This window comes from Bos taurus, chromosome 1 (assembly GCF_002263795.3).
Source record: "Bos taurus isolate L1 Dominette 01449 registration number 42190680 breed Hereford chromosome 1, ARS-UCD2.0, whole genome shotgun sequence".
Classification (NCBI taxonomy): Eukaryota; Metazoa; Chordata; class Mammalia; order Artiodactyla; family Bovidae; genus Bos; species Bos taurus.
Genome location: NC_037328.1, coordinates 74,071,432 through 74,092,077, shown reverse-complemented (window position 1 = coordinate 74,092,077; position 20,646 = coordinate 74,071,432). Strand labels below are relative to the sequence as shown.

General features: G+C 39.7%; 1 protein-coding gene across 1 annotated transcript in view; it reads right to left on the bottom strand.

Annotated features, from left to right (window-relative positions):
• ATP13A5 (ATPase 13A5) overlaps positions 1–20,646 on the bottom strand; it is a 116,551-nt gene that overhangs the window by 67,700 nt on the left and 28,205 nt on the right. The window contains exons 6-8 of the mRNA XM_010801266.4: positions 15,605–15,674; positions 12,858–12,992; positions 345–417 (exon numbers count right to left, since the gene is read on the bottom strand). Of these exons, the coding sequence (XP_010799568.1) occupies positions 345–417; positions 12,858–12,992; positions 15,605–15,674 (278 nt within the window). The remainder of the gene's footprint in view (positions 1–344; positions 418–12,857; positions 12,993–15,604; positions 15,675–20,646) is intronic.

Sequence of the window (20,646 nt, the reverse complement as noted above, 5' to 3'; positions counted from 1 at the left end):
GTAACATTCCAGTGAGTGAAATATGGAGTACAGAGGGGATTTGAAATAAACCAGACATTGAGTAGAAACAGTTCAATCAGGGCTGGCATCAGGGTGAGGCATGCCAGGCACCTAAGGTACAGAATTCAACAAGGGGCTCACTCTCAGTATCCTGCAGGTACAAGTCAGCATTCTTATGACCTTGCTGCCTTAAATTTTCAATCTATGATGACTTGTTTGCCTTGCCCAGCCCCAGTTCTCAGTATAATCAAAAGAGACTTCCTCCTTGACTTATCATCAAAACAAATGAGACCAACTCCACTCCAAATACTAGGATGCTGATGAAAGCAAAACACATCACTTACCTTTGCCTTTTACAGTGATCTTGACCTGGACTTTGTTGTGATCCTCCACGAGGTTGTGCAGCTTCACTGATTGCTGTAAATTTAAAGTCAGTATTTAAATATTAGATAGTCCATATCCTGAAAACCACCTGATCTCAATACAGTAAATGCTGAACCTGCTGCCACAGTCAAACTGACTCTGGGAAAGACTCAAGTCTACTTTCCAAGCTCCTACTTTCCTGTTTCAACCCCTACCTCACTCAACTCCCTATGCAGAGCAGCAAGTATGCTCATTAGCTTAATGCTATTTCAATCCCAGGAAAAATGATGCACAGCCACTGTTTCACCAGCTAAAGCTAAGGATCTGAGACTTCGTTTCTGGAAGATGCATGATTAGACTGAAGAAAACCAATGACACCACAAACAGGTGACTCCCCTTCTCTGTGTCTCTGTTGCTCTGTCTGTAAAAAGCAAAGTGGAATTTGATCTGTAAGGGGTTTCCATTGTAAGAGCCTCTGAATACTTAGGTTGTATTTTGATTGCATGTGAAACAACTATCACCTCTTCTATGAACTGGTGGATTTTCATATTGGATAATTCTGCAGACTGGACTCATACTGCTCTATTTGGAATTCTGGTGCTACAACTTTTCAGTTATTCAGCCTGTTTAACCCCCTTTTCCTCATCTAAAGGCAAAGGTAAGAACAGTATCTATTTTATATGGTTATTTTAAGTTACTTTATGCTTATTTTACTTATCACTTTGAATAGTACTCATTACTATAGTATGAGTTTGATGAATGTTGATGACTAATAAGAAAGCTGTCATTAAAGAAACAAAACAAAACACTTTTCTGAGTACATCAGCTGAACAAATTCACTTGAAGTGGGATTCATTGAGGTAAGACCCTGACAAAGTGGAGAGAATGGAGGCAGCCTGGAGAAGTGGAGGAAGCATCTCCTAGGATAACTCAGGGAATGAGAAAACAGAGGTGAGAGAGGATGTGATCCACAGAGTCACCTAAACTGACTCTTAGGCCACCAGCCAGAGGCGAGTGCAATGCCAGACTAACCGGAGCCTCCCTGGAAGGCTGTGTATGGATGTCAGTTACTCAGATCAGATCAGATCAGTCGCTCAGTTGTGTCTGTTTCTTTGTGACCCCATGAATCGCAGCACGCCAGGCCTCCCTGTCCATCACAAACTCTTGGAGTTCACCCAGACTCACGTCCATCAAGTCAGTGATGCCATCCAGCCATCTCATCCTCTGTCGTCCCCTTCTCCTCCTGCTCCCTATCCCTCCCAGCATCAGAGTCTTTTCCAATGAGTCAACTCTTCCCATGAGGTGGCCAAAGTACTGGAGTTTCAGCTTCAGCATCATTCCTTCCAAAGAAATTCCAGGGCTGATCTCCTTCAGAATAGATTGGTTGGATCTCCCTGCAGTCCAAGGGACTCTTAAGAGTCTTCTCCAACACTACAGTTCAAAAGCATCAATTCTTCGGCACTCAGCCTTCTTCACAGTCCAACTCACATCCATACATGACCAGAGGAAAAACCATAGCCTTGACTAGACTTGACTTTGTTGGCAAAGTAATGTCTCTGCTTTTGAATATGCTATCTAGGTTGGTCATAACTTTTCCTTACAAGGAGTAAGCGTCTTTTAATTTCATGGCTGCAGTCACTATCTGTAGTGATTTTGGAGCCGAGAAAAAAAGTCTGACACTGTTTCCACTGTTTCCCCATCTATTTCCCATGAAGTGGTGGGACCGGATGCCATGATCTTAGTTTTCTGAATGTTGAGCTTTAAGCCAACTTTTCACTCTGCACTTTCACTTTCAACAAGAGGCTTTTGAGTTCCTCTTCACTTTCTGCCATAAGGGTGGTGTCATCTGCATATCTGAGGTTATTGATATTTCTCCAGGCAATCTGGATTCCAGCTTGGGCTTCCTCCAGTCCAGCGTTTCTCATGATGTATTCTGCATATAAGTTAAATAAACAGGGTGACGATATACAGCTTTGACGAACTCCTTTTCCTGTTTGGAACCAGTCTGTTGTTCCATGTCCAGTTCTAACTGTTGCTTCCTGACCTGCATACAAATTTCTCAAGAGGCAGATCAGGTGGTCTGGCATTCCCATCTGTTTCAGAATTTTCCACAGTTTATTGTGATCCACACAGTCAAAGGCTTTGGCATATTCAATAAAGCAGAAATAGATGTTTTTCTGAAACTCTCTTGCTTTTTCCATGATCCAGCGGATGTTGGCAATTTGATCTCTGGTTCCTCTGCCTTTTCTAAAACCAGCTTGAACATCAGGAAGTTCACGGTTCACATATTGCTGAAGCCTGGCTTGGAGAATTTTGAGTGTTATTTTACTAGCATGTGAGATGAGTGCAATTGTGTGATAGTTTGAGCATTCTTTGGCATTGCCTTTCTTTGGGACTGGAATGAGAACTGACCTTTTCCAGTCCTGTGGCCACTGCTGAGTTTTCCAAATTTGCTTGCATATTGAGTGCAGCACTTTCACAGCATCATCTTTCAGAATTTGGAATAGCTCAACTGGAATTCCATCACCTCCACTAGCTTTGTTCGTAGTGATGCTTTCTAAGGCCCACTTGACTTCACATTCCAGGATGTCTGGCTCTAGGTGAGTGATCACACCATCGTGATTATCTGGGTCGTGAAGATCTTTTTTGTACAGTTCTTCTGTGTATTCTTGCCACCTCTTCTTAATATCTTCTGCTTCTGTTAGGTCCATACCATTTCTGTCCTTTATCGAGCCCATTTTTGCATGAAATGTTCCTTTGGTACCTCTGATTTTCTTGAAGGGATCCCTAGTCTTTCCCATTCTGTTGTTTTCCTCTATTTCTTTGCATTGATCACTGAAGAAGGCTTTCTTATCTCGTCTTGCTATTCTTTGGAACTCTGCATTCAGATGTTTATATCTTTCCTTTTCTCCTTTGCTTTTTGCTTCTCTTCTTTTCACAGCTATTTGTAAGGCCTCCCCAGACAGCCATTTTGCTTTTTTGCATTTCTTTTCCATGGGGATAGTCTTGATCCCTGTCTCCTGTACAATGTCATGAACCTCATTCCATAGTTCATCAGGCACTCTATCTATCAGATCTAGGCCCTAAAATCTATTTCTCACTTCCACTGTATAATCATAAGGGATTTGATTTAGGTCATACCTGAATGGTCTAGTGGTTTTCCCTACTTTCTTCAATTTCAGTCTGAATTTGGCAATAAGGAGTTCATGGTCTGAGCCACAATCAGCTCCTGGTCTTGTTTTTGCTGACTGTATAGAGCTTCTCCATCTTTGGCTGCAAAGAATGTAATCAATCTGATTTTGGTGTTGACCATCTGGTGATGTCCATGTGTAGAGTCTTCTCTTGTGTTGTTGGAAGAGGGTGTTTGCTATGACCAGTGGATTTTCTTGGCAAAACGCTATTAGTCTTTGCCCTGCTTCATTCTGTATTCCAAGACCAAATTTGTCTGTTACTCCAGGTGTTTCTTGACTTCCTACTTTTGCATTCCAGTCCCCTATAATGAAAAGGACATCTTTTTTGGGTGTTCTAAAAGGTCTTGTAGGTCTTCATAGAACCTTTCAACTTCAGCTTCTTCAGCGTTACTGGTTGGGGCATAGACTTGGATTACTGTGATATTGAATGGTTTGCCTGGAAACGAACAGAGATCAGATACCTCTAAATAGAAGAGGTCTAAATACTGTCAACAGTACTTAAACACCGTAATTTAGCTTACCATACAGCTTACCATTGGAGAAGGCAATGGCACCCCACTCCAGTACTCTTGCCTGGAAAATCCCATGGACGGAGGAGCCCGGTAGGCTGCAGTCCATGGGGTCTCGAAGAGTCGGACACGACTGAGCGACTTCACTTTCCCTTTTCACTTTCATGCATTGGAGAAGGAAATGGCAACCCATTCCAGTGTTCTTGCCTGGAGAATCCCAGGGATGGGGAAGCCTGGTGGGCTTCCGTCTATGGGGTCGCACAGAGTCGGACACGACTGAAGTGACTTAGCAGCAGCAGCAACAGCTTACCATACTTCAGATATAATAAAACTTCTCTTTAGATATTAAATTATTTTTGTCTGTTGTGTTGATAATGTTTAATGTTATAAATGTCATCAGTCTTAGACAAGAATTATACACAATTATGCAACTTTCCTCTTGAGAGAACATAATGAGTTTGGTAAGTATGGTGTTAATATTTATGTAGAACAATTTATTATTTATTTCAGTTTTGCTTCAAAAACTAAAGTTCGGTCATTTGGGCCAATTGAGTGGAAGAAGTGATATTACTGTTGGGCACATATTCGTTGGCCTAAGGTGACTTCCTGAGGCTTGCCTGTTGGCGCATTCATTTAATTATGGATGACAATAAGAACGTGGTTTGGTAGCAAGACCGCTAGATTCAGTCAGGATTCCTGAGTGGGTTGAGGCTTACCCACCAACCAGTCAGGTACCCCTATATAATAACACATTTCACCATATAAGCTGTTTCCTTTGTCAACAGACAACAATGAATTGGATCATTTTCAGGTTCCCTTCAAGCTCTACAAAAACATGATACTGATTTATTTTGCATATCAAAGATTCATTCAGATTTCCAAGGCTTCATAGGAGAAATATTCACAGCATAGCAAATGACTCAAATTATTGTTTTTAAATAGTTTAAAACTTTATTCAATCACCAAGTGCCAGGTGTTATTTTAGGTACTTGGAATATGTTGCTTGATTTTTTTTAATCCTCAAAATAATCCTATGATGAAAATGCTATTACTTCCAGTGTACATATAACTAAAAACAAAAACAATAAAACAAAAAACAGGGGCTTAAAAATGTTAAAGTAACTTGCCCATAATCACTGACTTATTAAGTATGAAAACCAGCAACAACAAAAAGGTTCGTCTGACTAAAGCCTTTTCTGTGGGTGAAAATGGTCTCTGAAAGTGCTTGAAAGCAGCTTTTGTCCTAAAGAGAAGAGAAACATCCTTCCTTACAAATTCCTTTGTTTTCTTGCATAGCAAACTCCTTTAGTTAATGTCAATTTCAACTTTGCTTAAGAGGATGGTAACACATTTGGAAGTGGTGAAGCCTGGGTCAATAATACTTGACTATAATTCTGCAAACTTATGAAGGCATAAAGCTGAATTTGTTTATCAAACTCAGCATCTTGCATAACCTGCCAAGCTTTCCTGTCTTTGCTTGAGCTATTCCCTAGGATGTTCACCCCCATTTTCTACTAGCCAACTCTTTCTATTCCTATACATAAAGCCCTGTTGAAATATCTCCAATCCATAAGTCCTTAACACTCGCAGGAAGAATTAATTGTCCCACTCTCTGTGTTTCCTCCTGTGTTAGTGCATAGATCCCATTCCACTAGAGCTATCTGTTTTCTTGTCAGTTCTCTACTCCAAGTCAGGAGGTTCAAAGATGGGACTACATATTCATCTATGTATCCCCTGTGGCCTTCACATAGTAGGCCCTTAGCAAATATTTATTTAACTCAGCTGAATAATTCTACTTCGCCCAACATTCTGCAGTAAAATAATATAAGCATCCTCTTTGAGCTAATGTACTCAGAAACACTACACAAACGGGTTTCTATGACAACCAACCAGCTAGGAGAAAGCCAGCACTGTGATGCTTGCCATGATTTCCAAGCTCACTGCCTGATTTTCATTAGGTCCCCTCTGGTTTCTCCAGTTCCTGTTCAGTGAGACCAGGATTCCCTTCCAAAATGAATTTGCATATTGTTATTATTCGGCGTCTGTTGCTATGTGTCCTTGTGTTTGTGGTGGCTGGATTTCCTCCAGAGATGAATAATGAGGGCAGTAACTCAGGTGTCTCTTGAGCCCAGCTCAGTCCTGATTGAGGCAGAGAACTATGGGCCAGCTATGTCCATGCTATTGACAGCGGCCACCGTGGAGCCAGCAGTGGAGCGTGCAGTACAGTTCAATGGAAATGCAAATGGATGCCAAGGTTTGTGCTCATATCTGCGTCAAAAGTGGTACAAAGGGACCATGTTGCACTAGGGCGTTTCTTGGCCTAGGCAAGGTAACCTCTCTCTGTGCGACATTGTCAGTGGCTAGAGTGGGTGCAGGGGGATATCTTATTCCACTTCTGACAACATTCTTCTCCTTTGCAGTTTTCAAAAGCATGTATTTGTTTAGCATAATTTAGAAATGGCAGTAAGTAGATGATTTTTCTTCCCTTTTTCCCAGCTCTCCTGCCCAAATCTGCTCTTTGTTATAAATTATCAAAATTATCATTTACTGCCACAGGAAACTCACAAGTTACCTGGAGATTTTGCTCAAGGGGAAAGTGACTCAGAGTCAGGAAACCTGGGATGAAGGTCTATAGCCACCCTTCCTTGGGTGAATGTGATTAAATCACTTTACCTCCCTGATTGCTCCTATCCCTCCCTGTAATTTGTGTATCATTTCACAGTTTGCCAAACCTCATACAAGCACCTTCATTATAAATATCAAATTCCACTGCAAATTGTAAAGCACTAAATGGATTAGCTGAGGACTATTTAATTAATAATATAGCAATTAATTATTATTAATTGCTGAGGACTTGTGATTTAAACTACAAAGAGATAGTTGCAGGAAACTGGCCCTTTTTGTATAGTGTTACAAGAGGCCTTGCAGGTTGGGTCAGATAAGCTTTTATTAAAAAATGCTAACTGCTAATGGGTTTAGTGTCCTCATTTCAAAGAAGCCTTTTGCAAAATTGCCATCAAGTCTGAAATTCCCATGCTACTGTTTGGAGTAAAGGGAGGCATTCAGGGATTTTTAAGTTGTAGGATCTGAATGTTTAAATTCTATGAATAATTTTAAAGTAAATATTAAGAAAATGACAAATAGAAAAAATTAAAATACCTAATTTTGGAAAAGGAGAGCTTTATAACAAAAAAAAGAGGAGACTTTTAAGACAAAAACCCAGAAACCATAAAGAAAAGGAAACATATTTAAATAGACATATTTTTTAAATCTAGCAAAAGTCAAGGTCAAGATAAAGAAGATTTAAAAAACAGAACTTTTTCACATATATAATGGATATAAAAAAGACAGTAAATAAAAGTGCAAATCTCTTTTACACAAAGGAAAGTGTGTCTAATCTCAGTAGTAATCAGGGAAGTGTAAATTAAAACATCAATGAGACAGAATTTTCAAAAATGTATTAGATGGAAAATTTTAAATACCAAGGTATAACACCTAATGCTGGTCAGGATCTGGGAAAATAGATATTCTCATATGTTGCCAGTAAGAGACTGAATTATTCCATTTAGGAAAAATAATACTACAGTATTTATTAACGTCCAAAATATACATATCTTGTTTTGCTGAAAAAAGAGACACAAACACTAATATGTAAGGATACACTATATTGTTCAGTCACTCATTCGTGTCCGACTCTCCGCGACCCCATGAATCGCAGCACGCCAGGCCTCCCTGTCCATCACCAACTCCCAGAGTTCACTCAGACTCACGTCCATAGAGTCAGTGATGCCATCCAGCCATCTCATCCTCTGTCGTCCCCTTCTGCTCCTGCCCCCTATCCCTCCCAGCATCAGAGTCTTTTCCAATGAGTCAACTCTTCCTTGTTGTATATCTTCAACGATATACAGCTTTGACATACTCCTTTTCCTATTTGGAACCAGTATGGTGTTCCATGTCCAGTTCTAACTGTTGCTTCCTGACCTGCATATAGGTTTCTCAAGAGGCAGGTCAGGTGGGCTAGTATTCCCATCTCTTTCAGAATTTTCCACAGTTTATTGTGATCCACACAGTCAAAGGCTTTGGCATAGGCAATAAAGCAGAAATAGATGTTTTTCTGGAACTCTCTTGCTTTTTCTATGATCCAGTGGATGTTGTAGTTAGTTTTAATTCAATATATGTGTTGTAGAGAAGAAACCCCTTATTTTCCATAAAGAGGAAAACAGTTGAATAAATGATGGTAGGCCATGGAATATCACATCATTATTTTTAGACATAATTTAAAATTATTTGTTATAGTGGATGGCCATTGTATAAATTGTAAAGTGAAAAACGCCAGTTCCAGTTTAATTCATATAGGACAATTCTGTTTTGATTAAAAACAAATTAAGAAATTCATCAAGGAACTTCTCTGGTGGTATAGTGGATAAGAATCTGCTTGCCAATGCAGGGGACATCAGTTCAATCCCTGGTCCAGAAAGATTTCACATGCCTTCGAGGAACTAAATCCATATGCCACAACTACTGAGTCCAAGTGCCTACAGCTTTTGCTCTGCAACAGGAGAAGATTGAGAAGTCCATGCATTGCAAGGAAGAGTAGCCCCTGTTCGCAGCAACTAGAGAAAGTCAAGCGACTGAACTGAACTGAACAGAAACTTGTCAGGCTGGTTTCAGCAGAAGTTGAGAGTTTATGAAGATGCAGAAATGTCCTATGAACCTAAGGTGGGAAGCACAGCCAAGTCTCCCAAGGGAGTTTCCAGACTAGGTGCAGGGAAACGCTGTGAGAAACAGGTTACTCTCTCTGTTGGACTGATTATTGCTTACCTCTATGTCTCACTGTGTATTTTGTTCACTCTTTTCCCTACTTTTTCTGAGGAAGTGTGTGTGTGTGTGTGCGTGTGTGTGTGTGTTTCTCTGCTTGTCCATATGCAGGGATAGAGGGTTGCCACCCTGCTCCTAACTATACATCATAGATCACTTTCCTAACAGAATATGGCCAGCAGCTTCAAGCTTTTATTCCAGGATTCCAGGCAGAAGGATTCCAGTCAGCTTCCACCAGATCAGATGCCCCCTTTCCAACTAGTTGTGCCAGTGGAGGGAGAAAGCCACATGGAACAAACCATCTGTGGGCTTCCAGAGCTCTAGGTACACCTAGTTTTCAGAAAAAAAGGAGTGAGGGTGCAGCATTTTCTCCAAAATATGTTTGCTTCATTGCATATTTGCCATAGAATAGGAGGCTGGGAGGAGGAACCCAGGTTCCTCAGCTCAGCCCCCTGGTGAAGTCCATCTACGCTTTACGTCCTTGGGTTCCATGAGCTCAGTTCAATTCATTTCAGTTGCTCAGTTGTGTCCGACTCTTTGCAACCCCGTGGACTGCAGCACGCCAGGCTTCCCTGTCCATCAGCAACTCCCAGAGTTTCCTCAAAGTTATGTCCATCAAGTCAGTGATGCCATCCAACCATCTCATCCTCTGTCGTCCCCTTCTCCTCCTGCCTTCAATCTTTCCCAGCATCAGAGTCTTTTCAAATCAATCAGTTCTTTGCATCAGGTGGCCAAAGTATTGGAATTTCAGCTTCAGCATCAGTCCTTCCAATGAATATTCAAGATTGATTTCCTTTAGGATGGACTAGTTGGATCTCCTTACAGTCCAAGGGACTCGCAAGAGTCTTCTCCAACACCACAGTTCAAAAGCATCAATTCTTCAGCACTCAGCTTTCTTTGTAGTCCAAACTCTCACATCCGTACATGACGACTGGAAAAACCAAAGCTTTAACTAGATGGACCTTTGTTGGCAAAGTAATATCTCTGCTTTTTAATATGCAGATATTAAATATGTCTAGGTTGGTCATAACTTTCCTTCCGAGGAGTGTCTTTTAATTTCATGGCTGCAGTCACCATCTGCAGTAATTTTGGACCCCAAGAAAATAAAGTCTGCCACTGTTTCCATTGTTGCCCCATCTATCTGCCATGAGCTACTGGTGTGTATTTATAATTATACTCCTTTTGTGATGAAGGGAATTAAAATGGTCTTCTATTATTTGTCCACTCCTGACAGAGTAGTTTATGTGATTAATCAGTCTAAAACTAATAGGGTCCTATAGAAATTTACTCCAGTCTACAGCACATGCCCCTACATTCCCCGTGGCCAGCCAATTTCTTAATTAATGTTTAAAGTTTTCAAGGGCTCTTGTTCGTGCCTTGCTGGTAGCCCTGGCAAAATGATAGAATCCTAAAAAGGTGGGACCTAAAAAAAACAGTTTAACCTCCACTATCTACAGCTGAGGAAAGTGAGTCCAGAGAGGAGAAAGAGTTCCCAGAGTCACAGTGGATGAATCAGTAGTGGGTAGAAGCTCATCCCGGGGTTTTCCTTGTTCAAGTTAGAACTCCTGTCTTCCCTCTCTAGGCTGCCTCCCATCTTTCCATAGTCTAGCTTCTCCACTCCAAGAATAAGGGTACAAACCGTAACAACTATATCAGTGGTAACAAAAAGTAACATTTGATGAGTGCCTGCTATGGACTAGGAACACATGCATTTCAAATGCATTGTTTCATTTAATTTTCTCTACTATATACATGATCACTGACTTGATGGACATAGGTTTGAGCAAGTTCCAGGAGTTGGTGATGGATAGGGAAGCCTGTGTGCTGCACTCCATGGGGTCACAAAGAGTTGGATATGACTTAGCAACTGAACAGAACTGAACTATAACAGTGAACACACACACACACTCACACACACATCTCACAGAAAAGCAGACTGACTACTAAAGTGTCCAGTAACAAATTGTGTCAAGTAATACATATAGGATTAGTATGTATGGGGACGGAAGATTTTAACTTGAAAAGATCTCCCTGCCAAAGTCCTCAGATCTTTCTGTATTTTTCCTAGAACCCTGAGATGGTCAGTGATGATATACTCAGGTATATGTTGAGTATGTGTCTTCCCAACAGAAGGAAGCACATGGAAGAGGAACTGCATTCACTGATGTTTGACATCAGCCAGAAAGCACATGAGTGGCTTGCAGGTATCAAATTATCCATTCTATTAAAACAAAGATTTCTCAAAACCCAGGAGCTAGAAATTTGATTTGGGGCTTCACATCACACGCCTCTATCAAATGACAAAAGTAAAACAACTATAATTTGTGTCCTACTGTGGCTGAACAGAATCTGGCAGATCGTTTATTGTCCTGGTGTCTATTTTCCTACTTTTGTTCACATGCTGAGAGTTCACCAGAAGGACAGTCACTCTTCCCCTAGACTTGGCAGCCAGACACAAAGAAATTGTCACCATGAAAGGCAGGTTACTTACTGGTCATTATTAATATTTGTGTGGCTTTTGTGATTCTAAATTAGTTCATGAAGAAACACACTAGGCCACTCATTTTTAAAATAGCAAAAACAAACAAAAAACCATAAACTAAAGAAAGCCCTCTAGTCTTCACTCTCTAGCTCAAAGTGTCTCCATTCATTTAACTTTTCATTTTTAAGTCCTGCTTTCTAACTCTTTAAATATATTGCCTTTCTTTCATTTCTCATCAAACACTTCATAACTCAAAATTTGTAGAATCCAAAACCTGATAGAAAACCAAGCTTAGACCTCATATTTGCTGAGTGATTGAAACAGAGTATGAATAAAAATGTCTTTCGATTGGACTTGTTTAAAGCCTCCAGGTCTGCTTTACTGACATGTGCCCAGACTCCTGACAGCTAGAAGGCATCTCTCCTCTCACTCGTAGGTCTGACTTTTCTTCCCCAGCAATGTGCTACTTTGGAAAGGATCTTCTGCTAAAGAAATACCACACATGTAATAGAATTTCATTTATAGGGAACCAGAAGCCCTGATTCTGTCACAAAATCACTTTGTGACACGAACCAACCCCCTGTATCTTAGCTTCCTCTTTTCCAGATGACGGATGAAGTTTGAGACCAGGTGATTTTAAAAGTTCGACAGTTGACAGATACAAGTATCACTGTTTCCCCTGTCTAAAAAGTCAATTTCACGATCAAGTTTCCAAAAATATACAACAAATACATTGAGACACACTTAGAAATTGCCTCATAATTTAGCCTGATGAATCTTGAGCAAAGTAGCAGAACATTTTCTAGAAAGGTGTAGTGGGGAACAGAGACTTAGAGGGGCTGTGGATTTATAAGTAATATTCAGCTAGATTCCACTTCAGAAAGCATTAGTCACTCGGCCTTGTCTGACTCTTTGCGATCCCAGGGACTGTAGCCCACCAGGCTCTTCTGTCCTTGGAATTCTACAGGCAAGAATACTGGAGTGGATAGCCATTCCCTTCTCCAGGGCGTCTTCTTGACCCAGCTATTGAACCCAAGTCTCAATTCACTCCAGATGAATTCTTTACCGTCTGAACCACCAGGGAAGCCATCCACTTCAGAATACGCTATTATATCATTTATAAGATTGATTTTCTTTAAAAGGAAGATTTTAATTGGCTATAAGATGAACAATGATGGAAGATGACAGAAAGGTACTATACTGTCATCATTAATCCATCATTTTTCTATCAGACTCAGACACAGCCTCAGAGCCCTTCTAAACATAGTTACTCAATGCAGCCTTCAGTCAATAATCAGAGTTTGCAAAGATGTTTAAATCTATCTGACATTCCTGAAACCCTCCTTCTCAGATCCAAGGTTTAGTAAGCCCTTGCTTTTTGCTTTGTTATGACTTATGTTTAACGAAGCAACTCTTTGCTCTCAGTGGAACCGCATGTTTGGCTTCTCGTGCAGCCTGAGCTAAATAGAATCCAACTATGATTTCTGTTCTTACCTGTCGCAAATCATACACACTTAAGACAATGGAGAGAACAGACAAGATGATGATGGCCACTGAGTATTCGATGTAACCTTGAGACAGCCACAAAGTGAGGGTAAAGGCTTGAAACACGTAGAATGGATTTAAAACCTGCAGGTACGAAAAGAGATTCTGGGTCACCTGCATGGACCTTAGTGGCAGTCTAGATGATGTCATTTCTTTATAGGATTTTTTTCTTTCCTTTTTGCAACATACAACAATAGAATTCACTTAGAGCTCCATTAATTTCAGTAGAGGCGATGTCAAGCTTATAGAATGTGATATGGTAGAAGCGAATTTATTTTAGGCGTTCAGAACCATGCTCACAAATTGATCCTTCTTATTTATTTTGAACTTTCAAAAATATTTGACCAATAACAAAATCTAATAGTTTACCTTTTAAAACAGATGTACCCACATTGGAGGAGAAACATGATTCAGACTCTTTTAAGAACAAACTTTAATTTTGAACAGTGTATTGCAAGTTTCTTTTTCATGTAATCACATGCTTGATGTAGTCAAGTTGTGCAATGAAAATGAAGGATTTCACTTTTATCCAAATAATTCATTTAAAAATAATACTCTCATGTCACAGGTCTTAGCAAGATCCTCTGAGAGCATGGACCTTCTCTTAAACAAGGAGGGATAGTCTTACTCAGCAAAGAGAAAAGTCTTATTCAAAGTTGCAGTGAGAATTATGTGCAGAATGTATCACCAGTTCCAAGCAGGTATTTTTGGTCTCTTAATACTATCTTGGGCTTTTTTCTTCCCTCAATTGTCCCCATTTAAGTCCTGCTGACTTTACTATTAATAATAATAGCAGAGAAGGCAAACCCCAGGGAGCTAGAGAAGGTCACATGACCTACACACTTAGCTTGAATTAAGCACCCCTTCTGATCAGGGCAAAGATTTTTCTTTTTCTTGGTAAAGTGCTCTTTATAATTATTATGAATTAGATGAAACATTACTTAAAATCAGTGCTGTTCTTTCTTACCTCTATCTTCTATAATTTTCTAATATATTAAATAAATTTCTACCTTAATCCTAAAAATAAACCGACATCTGGTTCATAAGTTAATAGGATATAACTTAAAAGTTTCTGAAACCCTTGGCCGTATTTCATCAGTTAAGAAAGCTTGTGTTCCTTAACTTTTTTATTATTTCCATTGCAACATGCTTTTCTTACAAATTATAGCTCTTCTGTCTGTTTGGCATGAAATGCTTTAATTATAAATTATGCATTTCTAGTAATATGATTTTGAGTTTGTATAAACTCAGTAGAAAATTGGTGAAATACTTCTTGTAGAAGAAACAAAACCATTCTAATTAATTTAGTTCTCTTATTCAATATTCTTTTGAAATCAAATGTAAAGACATAGATTTTCTTGTTATTTTTTCTACTAAAGACCTAATAAGCAAGTGTCAGGAAATATTAGCACTCTTTTCAAAGTAGACTAAATAGACATTTGAAAGAGTCTTTGGTAATTTGAAAATGTACTTGAATAAGAAGTTTTAAAAGCAATCTGCTTTTTAATAATAGGAGAGATTGTGCTTATGTGGAGGCATGGGTTACAGAGGAAACCTCAGTACCTTCTGATCAATTTTTCTGTGGGCCGAAGACTGTTCTAAACAAAAAAGTCTAATAAAAAATTATTTTTAAAAAATGGCCATGTAAAAACCAAAATGGCCATCTTTGTGGATTAGAAATAGACTGGAAACATGTAGCACTGAGCAGAGACAGGTTGATCAGTCTGTTAGGTTTTACACAAAGACAGGAGATCAATGGCTAGGAGCTCAATTTTATGGGGAATAAGTATCCCACAAATGGCAGGCGACATAACCAGGCTTGCTAAAGATAACAGCAATAGCCCCTGGACTTGTCCTGCCCCAGAGCAGAGGCTGAGAAAAGTCACAAGCAGCCAGGGTTCACCAGCAGCAGAGGGTGGAATAGGAGAGACAAGTTTGTGGTTCAGCTGTGACTTTGGCCAAGCACCAAGCTGAGTCAGGGCCTGCATCCAACAGATCCATGATGGACAGAGCACATACCTTCAATACAGGCTCCAGTTCTGAACCTGGGACCCGTGGTGACCAGTACGACCCAAAGAAGGAAAGTGAGCACAGAGTGAGGGATGCACGGAGGAAGGAAGGTCCCACCCAAGCTGAGCCTACTAAAATAAATAGATAAACTCCACAGCATACAGAGAAAACATCCTAAAACAAACAGAAACACTAAAAAAGGAAGAAGTCACTATCAAGAGAATGGATATAATAGAGTGATAGAATAATACAAAAAAAGATCAAATAATACTTTTTAAATCCTCAAAGAGATCATGAAATGATAACAATCCTTCCCCCTCCCCACTACAGCCATCATCAAAAAAATGAAGAAAACAAAGAGGAGATTATGAAATGAAAATCTGTCCCTCACACTGGGAAGGAATTTTTTAAAGCAGATTTGAATTTAGAACAAGTGATTATTGAAAAGGACCAGTTATAAATCCTGGAATGAAAAATATATATTTGTTGAAATAATAATAAAAAAGAAAGCCTTAATAGACAGGAAAAGTAGAAACTAAAGTCAATGGGAATAACCAAAGAAAGTTGCACAAAATACAGATTTTTGTCCTTGTCAAAGTATCCATGTTTTTAAGATATCCCTGAGTGCTAGAAATGCAAAAGGAAAAAACAGTATTTTATTTTTAAAAACAAATGAAAACAGTTACCTGTTTAACAAGCAGCTTCCATATGGGTTGGATTTCAACCTCAATGGCATTTGGCCCGCATACTAATCTTCTGTAGGAGATTGATCATCTATTAGTGTCACACCAACATGCTTATCGGAGAAGGCAATGGCACCCCAACTCCAGTACTCTTGCCTGGAGAATCCCATGGACGGAGGAGCCTGGTGGGCTGCAGTCCATGAGGTCGCTAGGAGTCGGACACAACCAAACGACTTGACTTTGACTTTTCACTTTCATGCATTGGAGAAGGAAGTGGCAACCCACTCCAGTGTTCTTGCCTGGAGAATCCCAGGGACGGGGAAGCCTGGTGGGCTGCCGTCTATGGGGTCGCACAGAGTCGGAAGAGACTGAAGAGACTTAGCAGCAGCATCAGCAGCAACATGCTTATCAATAAATGAGTACAGGCGACACTAAGCAGAAGTCCCTTCTCTACCCTCAAGGGACTTTGTGCTTTCAGTTAAAAATTAATATGCCAATCTCAAAATACTACTATATTTGTAAATGAAAGCACATGGTGGACAAGTTGTTTTTCTGTTAAACATACCTGAAGTACAGTATAATTCATGAATCAAAATGAAATTAGAAAGGCATTTTGAGCTCTTTTTTCTTTAATTGATTATATTCTAAGAGCAGCTAAAAAGAAACAGATATGACAGTGTTCCTAGAATTCCCAGGAATTCTAGATTGCCCTTGATGTTGGAGATCATATCTGTCTTACCTTGGTATCTCTAGCACCTAGACAGGTCTTTAGTTTTTGAACTCAATGACTACATGAAGGAATGAACCAATGAACTGGAAGATGGTATATGGCTTTCATGGCTAACACTTTGTAAATCCACACACATGTACATTACAATAAGAAGCCCTAAGGGGGGATAAATTAGGAGATTGGGATTAACATAAACATATTACTATATATAAAATATATAAAATAAGAAATCAACAAGGACCTACTATGTAGCACCGAAAGCTCTACTAATATTCTGTAATAACCTATCTGGGAAAAGAATCTGAAAAAGAATGAATATATGTACATATATAACTGAATCAATTTGCTGTAAATACCTGAAACTAACATAACATTGTAAATCAACTGCACTCCAATATAAAATAAAAGTTAAATTAAACACAATTTTAAAAACAAAAGAAAGAACTGATATTCTCACTTTGCCAATGGAAAGAACTCTTCAATGTGGATATTTTGACAAAGATGCACATACCTAATATTAATCATGACAATGTAACTTTTAAGCAGAGATGACAGTGTCAGAAACTGCATTTAACCATTCATATACATTTTCCCTGTGAGATTTTACATTACCATCATTATTATAAAGAAAACTGAAGTTCAGAGAAACTAAGTAACTTTCCCAGAGTCTCAGAGTGAGAAAGCAGCAGAGCCAGGCTTCCCACCATGGTCTCTTTGACTCCACTTTACTCTCTCCCTCAGTAAAGATGGATGTGAAAATCTGCCTGATGGACCTTTGGTCTATGACAGAGAGCTGAGTCCATGGTTGTCTGACTTCTAAGCCATGCTAGTCCAAATGCAATTTTTTTTTTTTTTTTACGAAGAAAATATTTTTATTTGTATAACAAATATCCTAAGAAATGATGACATAATAAAATTAACATAGTTGAAGTATGTCAAGACACAAATAGGTATGAAATGCTATTAACGATTAATCTTTCTTTCTCATCCAACCTCCCATCAATTATTTTACAGAGTATCTTGGGTATATTTCTGACTGAATCATAAGCATGATGTATCCAGGTGATTCAATTATGAACTCTTTGAAAGAATGGTTCCTTCCATTAGTCCTCATTAACTTTCTTTTTTTTCTTTTTCTTCTTTTTCTCTGGACTAGCAACTGCTGTGCTGGTGCATGGCTCTTCTTCAGAAAGTGGTTCTTCCTTAACATGTTCCTTCTTGTCCTTTTTCTTCTTCTTCTTCACAGATGTTTCCTGTTCTTCTACAACTTGTACTCCTTCTTCTTCTGTGTCTTCTACATCTTCTACTACTTCTTCTTCAACTTTAATTTTAACCTTGGCCTTTTTGGCCTTCTTTTCAATAACTTCATCCTCTTTGTCTACTTGTTCAATCTTACGTTTTTTAGAATAGGTTGGTAATGTGCATGCTAGTCCAAATGCAATTATCACTTGCAAGGGATTGCAAGGACTCAAACCAAGGTCTTCTGACTCCCTGTGTGAAAACACCATGGTTCAGAGGTGTTGAGAAACAGTGAAGTCAAATAGCATGTACTACTGTAAGGGACTTCAGAAGTCCCTAAGTCTCACATTGAGAAAGGACCATAACTCAAGCCACTTTAGTGGTTAAAATCCTTTTCCAAAAGCCATCAAAATAACCTGTTGTTGGCAAGTATTCAGAACTTCTCAGAATCCTAAACTTGGTTTTCCTCTCTCTCTCCTTGGAATACCCTCCCCACATCCTTCACTTTGTTAAGGTCTGCTTAGCCTTTGAGAGCTAAATCTGAATAGAGCTTGGTGGTGATACAGAAAGAGTAGGATAACCAAACAGTTAGTTTAGAAATCCCACTAGAGGATTATAGATAGAGAGGGAAATTTAGGGGGCTTTAGGAGACAACTGTAAGTTAATATCACTTGAGAAAACAATCTAGACATTGTAAATATAGCAGGCTTGCTTAATAACAAAACTATACAAGTCAATGGCACCTGCATCTTGCTGGTTGAGGTAAGTAAGTTAATGATCCCATATATATATATGAGGAAATGACATTCTAAAGTACAAGAACATCTTTACACTGAAACCTGAGATAATTTACCATATTTTAGCATATGTTAGCACTTTTCTAGGCTTCCCTCATGGCTCAGTTGGTAAAGCATCTGCCTGCAGTGCAGGAGACCTGGGTTTGATTCCTGGGTTGGGAAGATCCCTTGGAGAAGGAAATGGCAACCCACTCCAGTATTCTTGCCTGGAGAATCCCATGGACAGAGGAGCCTGGCAGGCTACAGTCCATGGGGCCGCAAGAGTAGGACACAACTTAGAGACTAAACCACCACCACCACCACCTTTCTACTGATTTGAATAGCTCCATGACCATCTGGGTTTGACTGTGGAGGGACAAGAAGACTCCCCCACCTGATTTAGAGGAGAAGCTGATGATGGAAGCCTGATGTCTACTCAAGGATAAGGAAGAAGGTAGTCTTCTCCCCCTCCCCACTTTCCCTTTGATTATAAAAAATGTAGCCCACTAAGTTCTTCTGTAGAGTCCTCTGGCCTGTCCACCTGTAGCCTTCACAAGTGTCCTATACTAATAACTCACGCTTATCTATCACCTCGCCTCTCACTGAATTCTTTCTGAGCCAAGACATAAGGAGGTTGAACTCCACCAAGCTCTGAAATGTATTCTGTGGTTTCAGGATTAAGAAATTTGAGATTCAACAGACTTGGGTAATGCTAAGCCTATGTACTTGTTGCTCCTTCTACCTGGAACCAGTTTCCCCCACATCTTTGCATGGCTCATGCCCTCATTTTATTCAGGCCTCTGTTTAAATGGCATCTTCTTATTGGAGGCTTTTCTCCAATTCGATTTAAAATAGCTACCCTGACCACCAAATCAGATCATCTTTATCTCCTTAACCTAACTCATTTTTCTTTATAGACTGTTTGATAATCTGAAGTTATACCCTATCTTTTGCATGTTAATCGGCATGCAAACAACAGACTATCTTCCACTATTATATAAGCATCTAGAGGTCACTGGTATATTCTGAATGCCTAAAGCAGGGCCTAATTCATAGAATGTACTGAGGAATGATTTGTTAAATGAGTGAATGGATGCGTGAAGTGTGAGCCTTGGTTCTCTTACCTAGAAAATGGGTTGCTAATACCTGCCTAATAAAATTGCTATTAGTAGCAAAAGATATAAATAAATAAGCATTTAACACAAGTGCCTAAAACAGTGCCATGCTCAGTCGTGTTTGACTCTTTGCTACCCCATGGACTATAGCCTGCCAGGCTCCTCTGTCCATGGAATTGTCCAGGCAAAGAATACTGGATTGGGTTGCAATTTCTTCCTCCAGGGGATCTTCCCCACCCAGGGATCAAACCTGTGTCTCTTGCATCTCCTACATTGGTGGGTGGATTCTTCACCACCACACCACCTGGAAAACCCACCTAGAACATGACAAGTCCTTAATAAGTAACACCTATATTTGACAGAGTCTCCATTCCTGTATTAATTAATTCTTTTTCTTGTCCCCAATTTCTTAGTCCCCTTCATTTCTTAGTAACCTCTTTGAATTGTAACATATAGTTACATGTCTTTTACCTTGAATTTCCTAGGTTCTCTTTAATGGCAGAGAGGAAGCTTTCTCAGCTCTATTTTTCTGACATCTAGGGGCACAGTGTCTGTCACAAAGAATGTTCCCTAAATATTGGAATTAATTAATGAGGACCTTCATGAACCATGACTAGAATACTGTCTCCCCTAACAAGACTGTAAACCCAGTTTAGAGAACAGCACACAGGCTGTGGAAGTCAGTTTAGAAAGAAGCAAGCCAAGTGCCCTATGACCTTTTTCTTTGTTGGGTGAGACGGTTTCTAATGTTACCATTAAGGGAGAGGTGCCCAGCCCTTATGAGAACTGAGATCCAGTAGGTTCATACTGGCCTGTGATGATCCTCTTTAGGGGACATCTGGAAAACGTGAATAAAAAATATTGCCTGTCATGTCAGTAAATAAAAGACGTTGTAGCTATTTGACCATCACCTTGCCACAGCCGCCTTGAAGTTTCATCCTGAGGGAACTCAGGATAGAAACTGGATGCCCACCATCTAGAGGGCTACAGTCCAGAGAGTCGCAGAGAGTCGCACACAACTGAAATGACTTAGCACACCTTGTCAGCCGACAACCGCTGCAGCCTCCAATGGTGCACGCTGAGGAGACACGGGATGGTAAAACACAGGATACTAGCTCCAGGTAGCTGATGTTCATACTGAAGCAATCATTTCAGTGAGCCCAGATTCTTGCATCTTCCCATACA